Source organism: Lissotriton vulgaris, chromosome 6 (assembly GCF_964263255.1).
Source record: "Lissotriton vulgaris chromosome 6, aLisVul1.2, whole genome shotgun sequence".
Classification (NCBI taxonomy): Eukaryota; Metazoa; Chordata; class Amphibia; order Caudata; family Salamandridae; genus Lissotriton; species Lissotriton vulgaris.
This window is the reverse complement of record NC_141694.1, coordinates 1059993717-1060011601: the sequence shown is the minus strand read 5'-3', so window position 1 is coordinate 1060011601 and position 17885 is coordinate 1059993717. Positions and strand designations below refer to the sequence as shown.

The following is a 17885-nucleotide window of genomic DNA, read 5'->3' as shown; positions in this document are numbered from 1 at the left end:
CCTCTCTGTCAGAGACACTAGCCCCCAACTTTTCTAATTTCGTCATTGAGCATCCCGGCTATGGTATTTATTGTTTCCAGGCATATTCCCCAATAGTCGGCCCATGCTCGCCAGATGTGGGTGTATTTCTGGGGACATCCTTCAGTCACATATACGGATTTCTCCATATTCATACAGCGGTCCAGGCCATTTTTCCATTCACTAACAGCTGGAGCGGGGTTGTATGACAGAGGCACGCGTGGGTAAACCATCGGAGTGTCTACAACGCTGCCCAAACAACTAATGTGTCTTAATCTGTTCCTTTACAACACATGCCTTTACCACGCAATTTTGTGGTAAAGACCACACCCCAGACCGCCCCCATGAGCCCTAAGAACAACTCTGACCCCACAGCCCTAAAATCAAATCAGTCCCCAGACCCCTAAATACACCATCCCCCGAGCCCTAAAAACAACCTGAGCCCTAAAATCAGTCCTATTTTCCCCTGAGCCCTAAAAACAACCTGATCCCCCTGAGCCCTAAAAGCTACCCCATCCCTATAAACTACCCCCCAAAACCGTGCCCCAGCCCCACTTACCAGACCACCTCCCATAGTTTCCTTTCCCAATCCTTCCCGTTCCTCTCCCTGCCCATCCACGCATCTAAACCGCGCACTGCCTTAACCCCTTCGCTGCTGGGGTTAATCCCCCGCTTTGCTGGGGGTGAGGGTGGCGCGCACAGTGCTCCCATGCTCATGACGAGCTCAGCTCGTCATGAGCTACGACGCTCCTGTGCTCATGACGAGCTCAGCTCGTCACAGGTGTATTGCCTCCCGTGGAACTCTCAGCACAGCAGGGGAATTCTCCCCGCACCTGAGCGTTCCACGGGCCATGACGAGCTGAGCTCGTCATGAGCACTGGAGCGCCGTGGCTCATAACGAGCTCAGCTCGTCATGAGCATCCAAGGATATGCATATGCATGGTTAAGGCAGGTGTGATTCGGTTTGCCACGAAACTGCATGCGAGGTTCAGCCCAGGCCATTTTATCTGGGGAGGTACTGTCTTTCCAATGGCAAGCAACCTCCCATTTGGCTCCTAATAATCCCAGATGAAAAGGGGACATTTCAAACCCTTACTGTCTAAATCTTCGGTCGTGTGACCTAAGCATTGCTAACTTTGAGACTGGCCATTATGTTAATAATGACACTATACATAACATAGTTCCAAATTTGTCAGGACGTTATAGTAAAAAATAAGCATTGATCGCTAATAAAATATGGTTGGGCTTGAAATAGGGTTGTTTAAAAGTGTTGTTCTTTAATCTTGCAAATTTTGCAAACGTTTTATTTTATTGTTTAAGAAAATAGCCAAAACAACAAAAGTAAGTTCTACAAGTGAAAACTACAGTAAAATCCTACCTTAGGTTGGAGTATTCCTCTTTAAAAATGGTTTGTGAGAAAGTATTGCTGACAAGGTAAATATATTTGTCAGAAAATGTCACCTACAGAGGAACTTGTTCAAAATTAAGCTAATTTTAAACTTCACAAAGGTGTGAACTTTGCATACCTTATGTGGTGAAATTTCAATAATGTGTGTATCTTTCGTTTGTAGCAATAAGGATTACCAAAGTGGTATAAAGAATGTTAGAAATGCCTTTGACCAATAACTAAGCAGTGTGAACATCTTTACTCAAACAGGACTGAGGTACTTGTAAAGCCCCAAGAAAATGGACCATGCTAGTAGATGTATTCTGATCAGGCTCAAGCACTATGTACCTGAACCCCTGCATGAAAATGTTGATCTGGACTTAACACGTATGATTCTGGTCTCTCCTTACCTTCCATCCTTTGCATAACGTCTCTGCTTGAGTACAGCCTATTCCAATTCATCTGCACGTTTGCCTTAAACCATACTTTTGTTTTTCTGTCACTTGCCCACATCTCATCTCAAAGATCACAACCTGTTTATCTTTGAAAGTCATACCCTGCAGCCTAGCAGTACCTTATCACCTCTAGCTCCTCTACTAATCCCACCTTCCATCTGCATGAACTCACAAACCCTACCAACTAACAGTCACACCTAACTCCTACTAATTGAATCTACCACAAGACACTAAATTCAGTTTATGGAATGATATCCTTGAGAGGCCAATAACCCACAATAGCAACTGAATTAACCGCCAACCTTGAGTTTCAGAACAGTATGCTGCCCAGCGTAAAGCGTTTCAAGGCCCTGTCGGGGTAGCAAGTACTAAAAAAACAAGCATTTGCAATGCAACAGTCTCCCCTTTAGGAAACTTTAAAGTATTTAGCCATGTAGCACATTATCCTGGGTGTTATATTAACTCTTCTCATTTAGCCTTACACAACTGCTATAACCGGATAAGTTTTGAAAAACAGATAACTAGTGTCTAGTACTACAGGCATAGAACAGCTTTAATATTTAATGCATCTTGACTGTGCTCAGTGTTGAATTGATCATACAGTGCCTAAGAATTAGATGAAATATGAAGGTGTGTATAATAGAGAAAGGTGATGAGCCAAATATGTAATTGCTATGTTGTTATTTGCACTGATTAACTCGTAGCCATCTAAAAGAGTTAAAAAATAATTCCAAATAAGGTCCATTCTACCTACAGTGGTCATGAGATTTAAGGAGCTCAAGCAATAGTCTGTGGGGGTGGGGTGGGTCAGGAATTCTATGTACTGGATGAAAGGAATAGTTAAATATATGGCTATGTCTCAAGTAAATCATTGATGCCGGGAATCGAATGCAGTTTGTGAATAAGAAAATAGATGAAAAGGTTCAAATAATTGATGCAACAAGTGGGCCATCTCTAAAAGAAAGTGGAAACGGAATTTACTTGTGGAATCAGTGATTATACCCACAAATGCGATTAAGCTGTAGTGTCAGATGATCGCCTAATAAAAAAAAAAAAATACTGGGATATTAAAAAAACAAAATGTTAATAATTTATATCCTAAAAGGGGATTCAATTACCTTGTCCGAGGTTCGCCTGCAGTCAGGCTAACAAAGCACATTGGTGAAGAGACAAATGTGTCTGGGAGCACTCTGGATCCTGATATGATTATGCGCCCAAGTCCCTCATGGGGACTCTAAAATAAATGGTGGCCAGAAGCATGGAAGCCGCACGGAGTTTTAAACAAAGAATGCCCCAGATCGGTGGAGCAGGCTGGCTCCTAGTGCAAGATAATACCTGCCTCATGGGGGCGGCCCGTTGAAAGACAGGGCCGCCCAATGTGAGAAAACTACATTGGGCCATGATGGAGCGCCCCTCTATCAGGCGGGCCGCTCATGGAATGGGCACCAGTAGGCAGCACGTTGGAGTCCCGCTCGGGGACTCGGAAATTAGACATACTGGCCCTTCCTAGCGAGCCACACTTACCGGGCTTTCTCACTCTGCCGGTCTCCTCTCCTCGCCGGTCTTCGCTGCTGGCTCCGGCGGGGCTCTCCCTCACTTACAGGAGCCCCGCTTCATATGTGCACCGTGCTTCACCCAGTCCCCTCTCTCCTGGGACTGGCACTTCGAGTGGGCGCCCTCGAGGCTCCAGACACGCCTTAGGCACTGGCCGCGCCTACCTCTTCTACTTCCGGTCGCTAGGCAGCGGCCCGGCAACAGCTTCCCTCGCTCGTGCTGCGGCGGTGAGACACGGTGTGGGCACCCGCTTGAATTTAAATAGAGATACGGGCAAAGTCGCGGGCTGGGCACCCACGCAGATAAATGATTAAATAAGCCGGGTAGGCACCCGCGCACGAAAATGCTGACAAAGTCACTGGATGGGCACCCGCGCACAAGATAAAAAGGCAAACGCAGGGTGGACTCCTGCCATGCCACTCTTCCTCACCAACGTGTCTGGAGTGCTTAGCTTCTATGAAATAGGAGCACTGCTATTGGAGTCGATGCTGAAGGACAGAGAGGAAACTCGTGTAGAGGGGCTTCCTTTGTGTCAAAAATGGCGACGTGCTGCTTTCTCTTTTAGAGCCCAACTTACTGCTGCAGTAAAAGCTTCCTTATCTTCTTTATGGGGCGAAACAGATGGCCCCATAAAGAAGATAAGAAAGCTTTTACCATAGCAGTAAGTCAAGGAAGCCAGTCTGAAAAGGACGGGGCTAAAAGAGAAAGAAGTACATCACAGGGACCTCTTTTCCAATGGCTGGCCACCATTTTGCATGAACTGTGGCACCAGCCAATGGAAAAGAGGGGTGGGGCTTAACCTCGCTACTGAAACTCACTCTAAGTCATTATGTCTCGCCAGAGAGACTGCGCATGTGCGCAGCCTACACAGGCCGAGCCATAAAAATTCAATGCAATGAATACAATAATACTATGCATCGCCACTTTCAATATTGTCATCACTAAAAAGTGGAACTATCTTGCCGAAAAATTCGCAATGAATTGAAACGTGTGCATTACCCAGACTTGGAAATCAAAAACTGCTAAAGAGAAGAACAGCAGCCGTGCCTTCTCCATCAATGTTAAATATTCTGAAGCCATTTCCCCTGGCTATTGCGCTTGCTGCCTGATTCCTGTAGTATAGATTTCTTTTTTTAACTCTGCCTTTCTCCCACTTAACATCAGACATGGGATCGCGGAGGCTCTGAAACTGCGAACTACTGGTCATCCGATATCAGTTCCCCTTGAAATCTCTTCTCATCCCCGATATATAGTCTCGCCTCCAAGGGCTGTAATGATCTCCTGTTAATCAGAAAGTAACATATCTTTCTCAAACAGGCCAAAATTCATAGCCGCTCCACTCTAGCTCCTGCGGGTTGCACTGCTCTGCATGAAACAAGTACACAGTATCCAGAATGTGCTGCCACCTAAAATCAGATCAGTGCGGTAAAATATTTAAATTAATATAATACAAAGTGCTCTTAGATTTCGAACAATAAACGGCAGCTGTCTACTAACGGGTTTTGATTAAGAAGATGACAATAAGTGTGACATTGATTGTTAATCAAGTTAACCCCAGTTTAACTTTGGAAAGAACAGCTCCACTGCATAACAGTAACTCTCACAGCTATTCATTGCTGTATGTACTTTTCTAAAGATGGCATTTAGGCTGCGTTAAAAACACTCCTGACCTTTCTGATTAAAATATCACTTCCTCAAGAGAGAAGAACCATCATATTGCATTCTCTGTATAATACTCTTTTCATTATGCTTTGGTCACTGCCCATTTCTTTGAAATGTTTTATTTAGCAACAATTACATAAGTCAACTCTCCGAAGAATGTTTTTTTCAAATCCCACGAAGTACCAAAATAATGACATCTCAATATGTCGATAAATCTCAGAGGTTTGCGGTTGTGAACTTTGAGTTGGCATTGAATGCAGCTGTTGGTGATGATTTACAGTTGCAAGTCACGTCCAATTAGTGTAAGTCCATGCCAGCTTCTCAGGTGCGAGTAACCCATGGCTCAGTCCATGCCAGCTTCTTAGGTGCAAGTCACCCATGGCTCAGTCCATGCCAGCTTCTCAGGTGCAAGTCACACATGGCTCAGTCCATGCCAGCTTCTCAGGTGCAAGTCACCCAAGCTCAGTCCATGCCAGCTTCTCAGGTACAAGTCACCATGGCTCAGTCCATGCCAGCTTCTCAGGTGTAAGTCACCCATGGCTCAGTCCATGCTAGCTTCTCAGGTGCAAGTCACCCATGGCTCAGACCATGCCAGCTTCTCAGGTGCAAGTTACCCATGGCTCAGTCCTCGACAGCTTCTCAGGTGCAAGTCACCCATGGCTCAGTCCATGCCAGCTTCTCAGGCGCAAGTCACCCAGGGCTCAGTCCATGCCAGCTTCTCAGGTGCAAGTCACCCATGACTGTCCATGCCAGCTTCTCAGGTGCAAGTCACCCAGGGCTCAGTCCATGCCAGCTTCTCAGGTGCAAGTCACCCATGGCTCAGTCCATGCCAGCTTCTCAAGTGCAAGTCACTCATGGCTCAGTGCATGCTAGCTTCTCAGGTGCAAGTTACCCATGGCTCAGTCCTCGACAGCTTCTCAGGTGCAAGTCACCCAGGGCTCAGTCCATGCCAGCTTCTCAAGTGCAAGTCACTCATGGCTCAGTGCATGCTAGCTTCTCAGATGCAAGTCACCCATGGTGCAGTCCATGCTAGCTTCTTAGGTGCAAGTCACCCATGGCTCAGTCCATGCCAGCTTCTCAGGTGCAAGTCACCCATGGCTCAGTCCATGCCAGCTTCTCAGGTGCAAGTTACCCATGGCTCAGTCCTCGACAGCTTCTCAGGTGCAAGTCACCCATGGCTCAGTCCATGCCAGCTTCTCAGGCGCAAGTCACCCAGGGCTCAGTCCATGCCAGCTTCTCAGGTGCAAGTCACCCATGACTGTCCATGCCAGCTTCTCAGGTGCAAGTCACCCAGGGCTCAGTCCATGCCAGCTTCTCAGGTGCAAGTCACCCATGGCTCAGTCCATGCCAGCTTCTCAAGTGCAAGTCACTCATGGCTCAGTGCATGCTAGCTTCTCAGATGCAAGTCACCCATGGTGCAGTCCATGCTAGCTTCTTAGGTGCAAGTCACCCATGGCTCAGTCCATGCCAGCTTCTCAGGTGCAAGTCACCCATGGCTCAGTCCATGCCAGCTTCTCAGGTGCAAGTTACCCATGGCTCAGTCCTCGACAGCTTCTCAGGTGCAAGTCACCCATGGCTCAGTCCATGCCAGCTTCTCAGGCGCAAGTCACCCAGGGCTCAGTCCATGCCAGCTTCTCAGGTGCAAGTCACCCATGACTGTCCATGCCAGCTTCTCAGGTGCAAGTCACCCAGGGTTCAGTCCATGCCAGCTTCTCAGGTGCAAGTCACCCATGGCTCAGTCCATACCAGCTTCTCAAGTGCAAGTCACTCATGGCTCAGTGCATGCTAGCTTCTTAGGTGCAAGTCACCCATGACTGTCCATGCCAGCTTCTCAGGTGCAAGTCACCCAGGGCTCAGTCCATGCCAGCTTCTCAGGTGCAAGTCACCCATGGCTCAGTCCATGCCAGCTTCTCAAGTGCAAGTCACCCATGGTGCAGTCCATGCTAGCTTCTTAGGTGCAAGTCACCCATGGCTCAGTCCATGCCAGCTTCTCAGGTGCAAGTCACCCATGGCTCAGTCCATGCCAGCTTCTCAGGTGCAAGTTACCCATGGCTCAGTCCTCGACAGCTTCTCAGGTGCAAGTCACCCATGGCTCAGTCCATGCCAGCTTCTCAGGCGCAAGTCACCCAGGGCTCAGTCCATGCCAGCTTCTCAGGTGCAAGTCACCCATGACTGTCCATGCCAGCTTCTCAGGTGCAAGTCACCCAGGGCTCAGTCCATGCCAGCTTCTCAGGTGCAAGTCACCCATGGCTCAGTCCATGCCAGCTTCGCAGATGCAAGTCACCCATGGCTCAGCCCATGCTAGCTTCGCAGGTGCAAGTCACCCATGGTTAAGTCCATGCCAGCTTCTCAGGTGCAAATCGCCCATGGCTCAGTCCATGCTAGCTTCAAGTCACTCATGGCTCAGTCCATGCTAACTTCTCAGGTGCAAGTCACCCATCGCTCAGTCCATGCCAGCTTCTGAGGTGTAATTCGCCCATGGCTCAGTCCATGCCAGCTTCTCAGGTGCAAGTCACCCATGGCTCAGTCCATGCTTGTTTCTCAGGTGCAAGTCACCCATGGCTCAGTCCATGCCAGCTTCTCAGGTGCAAGTCACCCATGGCTCAGTCCATGCCAGCTTCTCAGGTGCAAGTCACCCATGGCTCAGTCCATGCTAGTTTCTCAAGTTTGTCACCCTTCCATGCTAGCTTCTCAGGTGTACGTCACCCATGGCTCAGTCCAAGCTAGTTTATCAGCATATACACATTTACTTACAGTTAACGTACAGTTATTCTAAATAGACTCAGTTTTTTTTTTGTTATCTTGGAAATCTGGCGCAGATCCAGCCTGCACGACTTACATTGAACAGACCTCCTTTCCTGATGGCATTCAATGTCTTTTGGATTTCATCACTAAAAAATATTGTTTTAGATGTGTGTCAGTATGCGGAAATGTCAAATAATTTGATTTGTAAACAAAGTAAACCTTTTCCACTTACAGCTTTAAAAACAGACTTTTTGCTTGCTACCTACCATATGCGTGCGTTTTCTCCTCCACACAGCTTTTCATATCTAAAGGAGCCACAAATAAAAACTTTATATGATTTCCTGCCATGTGGTTGAATGAACCGTACAGACAGATAAGATGCATATGATTAATTGACCCAAAGATCTCGTTTTAAAAGTAAATGCTGTGAAGTGATTTTAAGTTCACTGACCATTGTCCATGCTAGAACATAGTGCCACAACTTTGGTTCTTTTATCAAATCAAATCAAAAAGACTTTATTCGAATTGAATTCACAATTCATAAAAGTATACAGATAAAAAGCACAATTAAAATTTCATTTTTCCATTCTAAGTTAAGCATTACTAAGATTTGATTTTTTACAGTTAAAAAGAAGTTTAAAAAGGATAAAATAGTACAATCAGTTAAAATACATAGTAATAAAAAGCACTTAATTAACTCTTGTTATCCCACGACGATGGTCCTTCTCACTCTTAAAATTGTATTCAGAAAGAGGCTCACTGTACTGATAGTAAGACAATCATCTAAGGACCTAAGTTTAATATAGGCATCTCTTGCTTTCCTTAGGCCCCAGGTTAACAAGAGAGGTTTTAAGATTTGTCGTCTGGGATGGCTATATAAAGTGCAGAAAAGAGTACAGTGTATATTTGATTGAAATGATTTGTCATCACAAGGACACTGCCTTTTTACTCTCGCCCAGTCATTGCAGATCGTGAATGATACGAGTCTATAAAAGGATTCCAGGCGAAAGTATGTCAGGAGCGCCTACGATGCTGTAGGGGATGATCTATTACAAGATACAACTGGGGGCCCATCTGAGATGTCACTTCATCATGGCTCATGACAGATTTTTTAGACCTTTCACCCTTCCACCTTTGCGATTCTTTTAAATGAATCCTGTTTGTTGGCAAACATCAGAAAGTTAGATGTTCACTTTGTGGTTTTAGTTGATTGTCGCAATTTGAGCTGATATTAACATTAAAGCAAAAATCAGCACAAAGTAACCTATGCAAGCTTTGATTCTTAATGCCAAAGGGTACTTGAAGCTAATGTTGTGTTTTTATTACTGTGTTTCAGGAATGGGCTTTAACCAAGGACAAGTCGGTAAAACACATGGATTTATGCCTCACTGTTGTGGACAGAGCTCCTGGAGCACTTATAAAACTGCAAGGTTGTAGGGAAAACGACAGCAGACAGGTGAGCATAGCCAGTGCTTAATTTGTAATAGTACCACTACTATTAATAAATACATAGAAAATAAACACATTTCACCTTGCCCAGTTGATCTACTTTAATTTTTCATCCATCTGCTGCTTTCTTTCACCACCTGACATTTTGTGTACTTTTCTCAATATTGCAAGTTCTTTTTCACTTTTTGCTTCTTCCTTTAGTTTCTGTTTCTTTCTACCCCACTATCTCCCTTTTCTGTTCGAACAGGGATGTTCCTATTGAAGCAAGGTCAAGATTAATTTACATAGGATGGGGCCATACTGAAGTGGCACAGTGGGCAAAAGAACGATGGGTACTAATGGTACCCCAAGTTATTGCCAGTGGTTAAACTTATTGCAAGCATTCCTTCCATCATCTTTTATGTGCTTGGTCACTTATAAGCAGGGTCCATTCTGTTGGGTAATTGTAGTTCTGCCAGTAACTTTATAGAGCACCTCAGCACACCTGAGCGATTGCTTGTCGTTGGACTTATTGCAAGTGTTCCCCCCATCACCTTTTGTGTATTTGATATACCGCCCTCAGTGTTAAGGGTATGCCCTGACCTGGGTACCATGCTTACCGTGCCCCTGGAACCAAGCTACACCCGACTGACGAGCCCCAATCAGGGCAAAACTGGCCTTGGGTTGCTTGTGTGCCGGTCATGGAGGACCGGGCCTGGCCTGGCTGTTCATGGGTGTACTGTTCCTATTTGAGCCGTGCCAAGACTGATTTGCATATGGGTGAGTCCAAATTGAGGTGGTATAGTGGGCAAAAGAACGATGGGTTGGAATGCTACCCGAGGATTTCCAGTCATTAGACTTATTGCAAGCATGCCTCCTATTACCTTCTGTATGTTTGATGTACCGCCTTGTGGAAAGGGTCTATGCAGACCTGAGGTCCTGTGCTCACCGTGCCACAGGAATCAAGATACCCCTTGATTGACGAGCCTCAATCAAGGCGTTCTAGGTCTTGGGTTGCTGGTGTTCCGGTTTAGGGAGGAGGACCTGGCAGTTCATACTGGACTGTTTCTGTCGGAGCAGAGCCATGATGAATTTGAATATAAATGGGTCCAAAATGAGGTGGCATTGTGGACAAAATAACAATGGGTTGTAATGCTACCCCAAGATATTGCTAGTGGTTAGACTTATTGCAGGAATTACTTCCATCATATTTTTGCGTTTGGTAACTGATAGGCAGGGCCCATTCTGTTGGGTAATAGTGCTTCTGCCAGTACAACACGTCAGCACACCAGGATGGCTAATATACAGTTTATAAGTAAAGCTGTATTTGAATATGCTTCCCTCTTATTGATTGTTGTCTTGTTTTCACTGTATGTAAGGGGCAGCCTTGGTTTTAATGTGTTTAGGTTTAATATCTATTTGAAAAAAGACTGAGCAGGGACAGATTTAACTCTCAAGCACTCAACTGATCACTGCCTTGGATACCCCCTCTTGGTTTCCTGGCCCCCCTGTTCACGGAAAATCAAACTTCTTTAGCCCACCACTTGATCTCACGTGTATTGACAATGTGTTAGTGATACCTGTCAGCATGGGTGTATAAGAAAGTCAAGCACCTTTGTATTGGCAGTGGACAGCTTACCTTATAAAATACACCCTTCCCCCTCTTATGTCTGCTGCAATCAGATTGAATTAAATTCGAAGCCTGCTCAATGTGACAATAGGATGATATCATTCAAAAGTCATTAGCTACAGTGAAAAACCAGGACGGGTTCCCGAAGCAAGCGCTTAGAGACCGTTGGTGATAATGCGCTATATAAATATAAATTACATTTACATTACGTGTATCATGGGTTAATATTTTTTTTCTTTTTCAGAAATGGGAACAAATTGAAAGCAACTCTAAACTGAGGCATGTGGGCAGTAACCTGTGTTTAGACAGTCGAAATGCCAAAAATGGAGGCCTTACTGTCGAGGTCTGCAGCCAGTCTTTGACACAGCAGTGGAAGTTCACATTAAATCTGCAGCAGTAGAAGGCTTCAACGAGGAGAATTGGAACATTCTCATTTCACAGACCTCGAAAAAAGTGTTGACTGATTGCATTACTGATAAATTTCTTAAACTTTCCACGGAACAATATACCTCAGTATTCCATCTTTGTGTTGGAAGCAGGAAAAGCCCAGCGCGTATGTTCAGCGGAAGTGGAACACTGTAGGATCATCTCGCGAGGCATCATGGCGGACAGTTCCTTTATTTATGAAGACATACCAATAAGCGCGCTGGCTCTCCCATTGCATGTCCGACGCGCCAAGGAAAAGAAGCGGAACGCCGAGACAACGGATGTAAGGCACAGAACAAACTGCTATGAGCGAAAGGAAAGAAGATTGGTTGGGCGGCGTAGAGGGAGAGAGTTGTGCAAGCAGACCATGTGAAGTTTCCATTCGCCTTTGTATCAAGTGTGGTTTTTCATAATTGGAAAAAACTCATGTAGAAGAGTTGTAGTCTTTTTCTCTCTCTCCAACCCTGAGTACGATTGTTATATTTGATTCTGAACTTTTCTACAATTAAAAGTAAATATATATATATATATATATATATATATATATATATATATATATATATATATACATATACATATACATACATACATTCATAGATATATCAACATTTATTGTCGAGTCCCGTCAATTTATATTTTCTTCAGCCTCTAATTGTCTGCAAATATGAAGAATCTTTTACACACAAAAAAAACTGCAATGCGAGATTTGAACAAACCTTTGGAAAGGAGTGTGCAGTCTGTGTCCATTGCTGTATTTGGGCATGTTGCATTGAACTGCATTAGAGATTTTCTCCACTCTCTTGCCCTATGAAGCAGCTGCCTGAGAAGAGGAGCAATTAGAGCACCCTGTAATACTTAAGATTGTTGTTAAAACAATTTCGTCTGCCGTTTTTGGATCCTGTGATATTGAGATGTGTCCTCGGTGTCTATTGAATCTGTATAGTATCATTTGTTTTAGACATGTTTTTTCTCCTCCTCCCCACTCCCTTTTATGTGTTTGTGTAAATATCCGAAAAGAACAGTGTGGCTCCCTTGGTTTCATTTGTTTGCCATGTGACTTAAATACGTGCATACCTCCACCTGTTGCGTCCAGCAGACCTGAGTTTGTTAAACAAGGCCTTTATATGTACTTTGCTGCATGGTGCTAGTTTAGCGGCTCTCCAGGGTACCACTCAACCCCATCGAAAAACAAGACAAAATAATACAATTTCTCCTTCTGTTTGTTGAATCTAGTGGGGGATTGCACTGCTATCTGCATTGTTTGGTGTTCAATTTGGCATTTTTTTGTATGTCTTTTGAATTCAACCAGTATAGGCCAATAGGTAAAGGTATAGGCAACACAACAATCTGACAGCTTAATTCCCCCAGACTCTAGCGTCATTCCCAGGATGTCCAGCCATGGGCATTGGCTAGTCATACCGAACTAGTGAAAATGCGGTCGCGTGGTGTGCTATAATGTAACATAAGCAGAAGTTATGTTGTCCTCCGTCACTTCCAATACTACTTTCTACTCTGTTAGACGCGGAGTCCCTTCAGTGTAAAAGACTTCTTCAGCAAAGCACAGATATGTGCCGGTATGTCGTCTAAACATTGAATTCGATGTAATCAAAAAGCCAGGATAACCGTATTGATGATATGATCCAAATTAATACAAAGCCAATTTTAGAGCATAACATACAGTTTCTAAATGAAATAGACCTTTAAAATGAAATGAATGAGGCACTGTAATTGCACACAGGCGGTGCCGGGACCTCTTCCGTTTCTCTATGTCCCAACTAATGAGATTAAAGAAGTGTGATATTTTTACATCATGTCATACAAACTGTCTCTGTGGGGGGGAAATGAACTGGTGAGTATTTAAGAGACTCTGCATTGTTTTAAAAAAAAATGTTTTTACATATTGTCTTGGGATTATGGATTGTATTATTTTTCACTTTCTGAAAGACTAGATTTTGCACCAAATGTATGTATATATTCAATAATCAGGTTTATGACATTGATATAAGATATTTTCCTTGAAGTAGTGGAAAAGAGTCCAGTTGTGACAAACATTTTTGTTTATTGCTTGTATTCATGAATCCAGCTATTTAGTTGGTGCATGGGAACAACCCGGCGGTGAATCATGAATGGAGGAACTAACCCGGTGTTTACCTTCTAATACCAGTTTGAACAGTCTGCTTTTATCAATGAGCTGAAACCGCTCGACATCCTATTAATCCCATTGACCATATGCACAGGCTTTGCCCGTCTTAAGTTATACACTGTACGATAATCTAATTGCATCACTAGAACAGTACTTGAGCAGAACTGGTAATAAATTAGTATTGCTTTTGATGTTTAGATATGTTTACATGATGCAGTGTGCCAAAGTTACTTGCTGTGAAGTGGTTATTTTTCTTTAAGTCTAGAGATTACCAGCTTGAATTTAAACAAAAATAAACATGTTTGTTTGCCCTTCCCACACCTACATATATTAATGAAGTCTTCTTTGCAATTATTTTTCTCTCTTCTGGGAACGGAGGACCGCTATGATTACATTTGTTTCATTTCTCAGAAAGTAAGAGATATGGGTTTTATTTTCCGTCTGGATTAAAATATTTGATGTACAGAAATTGTACTTGCTCATTTTATAGATGGAAACCATCCCTGAAAATTGTTTAACTTAAATAAAGAAATAAAATACTTTCCAGAAAAAGTTACTGCCTTTTTGATCTTCAATAATACTGAATAAGCACACCCATGACTATTTGTATTCAAACCCCACAGGTGCATTTTACTAAAGACCGTAGTTTCCGCTTCGTGGAAGAGGTGTTAAGTGATTCTTCTCCCCTGCTCAATCCCCACTACAAGGTTTGCTTCAGGACATATTACATTTTACAGTTGACTCAAATCAAAATGAAAAATTCCAGAAAAAGCAGGTTGAAAGAAATGATCTGTATCTTGTAATGCCAATTTCATTAAAAAAGGATTAGACTTTTGTTAAAAATATGCTTAGTGTGCTTAGCGTGTAGTTAATAATACATCTTAAAAATACGTAAATAAATTATCTAAGACCACTACACAGCTAAAAATGTCAGACAAAAGGACCAACAAAATCTTCTGAACAAACGCTCTACAGCATTGGTTCTTAACTTTTTAACTTCTGTGGATCTCCACTTAATCATGACTGGAATCCGAGCCTCCCTACTGAATCATTACTGGAATCCGTGAACTCCCACTGAGTCATTATTTGGCCCCAAGGACCCTGCCTAAGCCATTTCATTGATTTGAATCACAAAACAATAAACAAAATTATGGAAACTAGCATTGACCAAACAAAAACATAAATGGTGAAATATTGTATTTAATTTTCAAATGTAAAATAAAAAATGTTTTTTTTAATTTGTATCATTATAAGCATGCCAACGTAATTTCTAGCCTCCAATTTCAAATGCCTTCACATTTACAGAACATTTTAAAATGTTACATTTTATAGTTTGCTTCTTCATTTATGTACACTTTATTAATCTGTTAATATTATTTAATTTTCAGAGCAGTCGTCTAGGACCATCAATCCCCCCACCGCACAGAGTCCACTGTTAAGAACCACTGCTCTGCAGTACTATTGCACAATGTCGCAATGCATAACTTAATGAGTCCATATTTGAAGCAGCATGAATAGAAATTTGCCTAGCATCGTAACAGTAAGTTTCAATTGTATGAAGGGCACGGAGGAGAGGATTATGCTAAGTCTTTCTTCGCTTTATTATTTAACAATTTCCATAGCAGCCCAAAAGTCAAAACTTAAAGCAAAACCATCAACTCCCATGAGCCATAGGGAGTTCCGTAACATCATAGTCCTTTCACAGTGTCCATTATCCAGGCATATAGTCCCTTCACACTGTCATCTCCGCCTCATTCTTTGCGCGAGACACGCCAAGAGCATATTCACTGGTCCTGTTTCGAACCGTCGTTACCAAGAAAAACAACAGCAGCGTAAGGGACCGAACCAAAACCACTGAACACACGAATGTCAACATCTGCAATTTGAAACTGAAAAGTCATCAGAGTGGCAGTTGGAGCAGTTAGCAAGATTACATAACTCATGAACGGCTTACTTACCACCATACGGGGAGGGTCCGCCCTGAAGGCGTTTTGGGCAGTATAATCCTCGCCTGTGTGTCCTTAATAGAATTGAAACTTACCGTTATGATGCAAGGCAAAGTTCTAGTCTGTCAGGACCGGAGGCTCAGATTATGCTCGTTTACAGCTTACTTACCACTAACGGAGCAACCTCTACTACCGGTTTGAAGTAAAACCTCTTGAAGGTCGAGTCCGAGGACCAATCTGCTGCCCACATCATGTCTTCGAGACTGGCCCCCAACAAAAAATCTTTTGAGGTCATAGCGCCCCTTGTCGAATGGGCGCCAAATTGTTTCTTGTCAATGCCCGCTTCCTGCATGACCCAACGCACCCACCTGGCAATGGTGGGGGAAGAGACAGCCTTGTGGGGCTTCTTTAGGTCAATAAGTAACTGGCGTTCGCCCGGAGGGGGACATTTCTAGTCAGTTATTCATACGCCTTAAGGCAGCCCACAACACTGTTTTGGAACATCTGGAAATGCTGGATAAGAGACTGTGCAAGTGAGGGACTTGGTGTGATGTCTCACTGTGAAAACAAACCCCACCGGGAAAAACACCCTTGTGGAAACGTCCAAGGCTTTTACATTCGAAACTCTCCTCGAGGAGACCAAACATAGCAGCATTGCCAGCTTAGCCGAGAGCTCTTTTATTGAAAGATACTTATTTGGCTGCCAAGACAGATTCAAGACCAGATTGACGTCCCATAACGCAGAATAACACGGTTCTGGTGGCAAGGAGAGGGGAATACCACACAACAATCTGCAAATGAAGGGGTGTTCGCGCACCGGTGCCATGACCCGTGGAAATTGCTGATCTAATCACGTTGATTGAGCGATATGCCAAGCCATCTGTTGCCATATCAGCCCGGAAGTTCAATATCTGGACTACATCCGCCACCACGGGATCCAGGTTCCTTCGAAGACATCAACAAACCCATGTTGTCCAGGCTGACCGGTAACGTTTGGTAGTGCTGGCTGCCCACGCCTTTGACAGGAGGAGCTCAGCCGGTTGAGATAGGCTTGGGAGCGACCAGCGCTGTCTCAAAGTCGCCAGGGCATCAACTGCAGGGAACCCTGAGCCGTGAGGTGGGGTGGCACTCGATCCGGGTCGAGAAGAAGATGAGGAAACCAGGGGAGTTGATTTGGAGAATCCCAAGAAAGTTCGGGTAGAACCGGAAACCAGACTTGCAATCTCCAAAATGGAGTCACCATTTCCAGCTCCACCCCTGTTGACAGATCGGGGCCGCCGCTCTTGTGATCATCAAAAACTGGGGAAACACATAACCTTCCTCCTGACTCCAGTCCTGGAGGAAGGCATCCGCGGCCAACGGATCAGGCCTCTAACTGAAAAATTGCGGCACTTAATGATAGAGACGTGATGTAAAGAGGTTGGCTGAGAATGGCCCACACAGACCCAACAGCAATTGAAAAACCTGTGGGTCCAGCTTCCACAGGCTGGAGTCATGTAGATATCTTGAGTGCCAATCAGCAACCTGGTTGGCTTGCCCCAGAAGGTATTCGGCAATCACCGAGATGTTATGGGCTAGACAAAAGTCCCAGAAATCCTTTGCTAAGTTTGCCAGGGTCTGAGATCGGGGACCCCCTAGATGGTTGACATACCGGACTGCTGAAATAATGTCCATCCTGAGAAGGACACACAACTGCACCTTGTCCTTGGTCCAACAACGAACAGCAAAGGACCCCGCCATGAGTTCCAGGCAGTTGATATGAAGGGCTTGCTTGTCTAATGACCAGACTCCACCAGTGGAGAATTCCCTGCAGCGGGCACCCCTCACAGTCCTGCTGGCGTCAGATCTGATAGAGACATCTAGCCGCAGATTCCTTAACTTAGAATTTATCCCAGGTGTTACACTGGATCCGGAAAATCTATTTTCCCAGCAATACCACTGTACGCCGGGAGGTGGCGTCGCGCGGCTCCGTCCTGACATTGTCCACGGAAGTGACATCAATGGAGCCATATAAGCCCCTCCCAGCATGCTGACGTCAGTTTTCTTCTTTTCCGCATCCTAACGCGGATCCGGGAAAGTGATACCTCTGACCTGTTTTGTTATCTACATGCCTTTCTACACCTTTTTGGCATCGAGGAATAGTCTGTTGATGTCCTTTGCAGGCTTCAAGCTGTGCCGGTCCTGCTCCCGACAAATGTCAGTGACGGACCCACACCAAATCTGTATGTGGTGCTTGGGGGAGCACCATGACTCCGTGGAGTGCGACGCTTGCCGACAGCTGCGGCCAAAATCCCTGCGGAAACGCCGCATGAAATTACTGTCTGCCTGATGTCCCATATGGACCCCATGTGACGCCGGTCTCCTCCGCCAGAGCTGACCATGCAGCGCAAGTGCACGCAGGAGGTCATTCCTGTTCGGGGTGGGTCCCGGGACCGGCGCCATCATTCCCCTACCTCCGGTAAGCACAATTGGAAGTTGCGGAGGTTGTCGG

At 44.6% G+C, this 17885-nt stretch overlaps 1 protein-coding gene across 1 annotated transcript in view; it reads left to right on the top strand.

Moving 5' to 3' along the window:
• GALNT2 (polypeptide N-acetylgalactosaminyltransferase 2) overlaps positions 1 to 11566 on the top strand; it is an 810495-nt gene extending 798929 nt beyond the window's left edge. The window contains exons 15-16 of the mRNA XM_086927129.1: positions 9158 to 9277; positions 11124 to 11566. Of these exons, the coding sequence (XP_086783255.1) occupies positions 9158 to 9277; positions 11124 to 11279 (276 nt within the window). The 3' untranslated portion in view covers positions 11280 to 11566. The remainder of the gene's footprint in view (positions 1 to 9157; positions 9278 to 11123) is intronic.
• The last annotated feature ends 6319 nt before the right edge of the window (positions 11567 to 17885 follow it).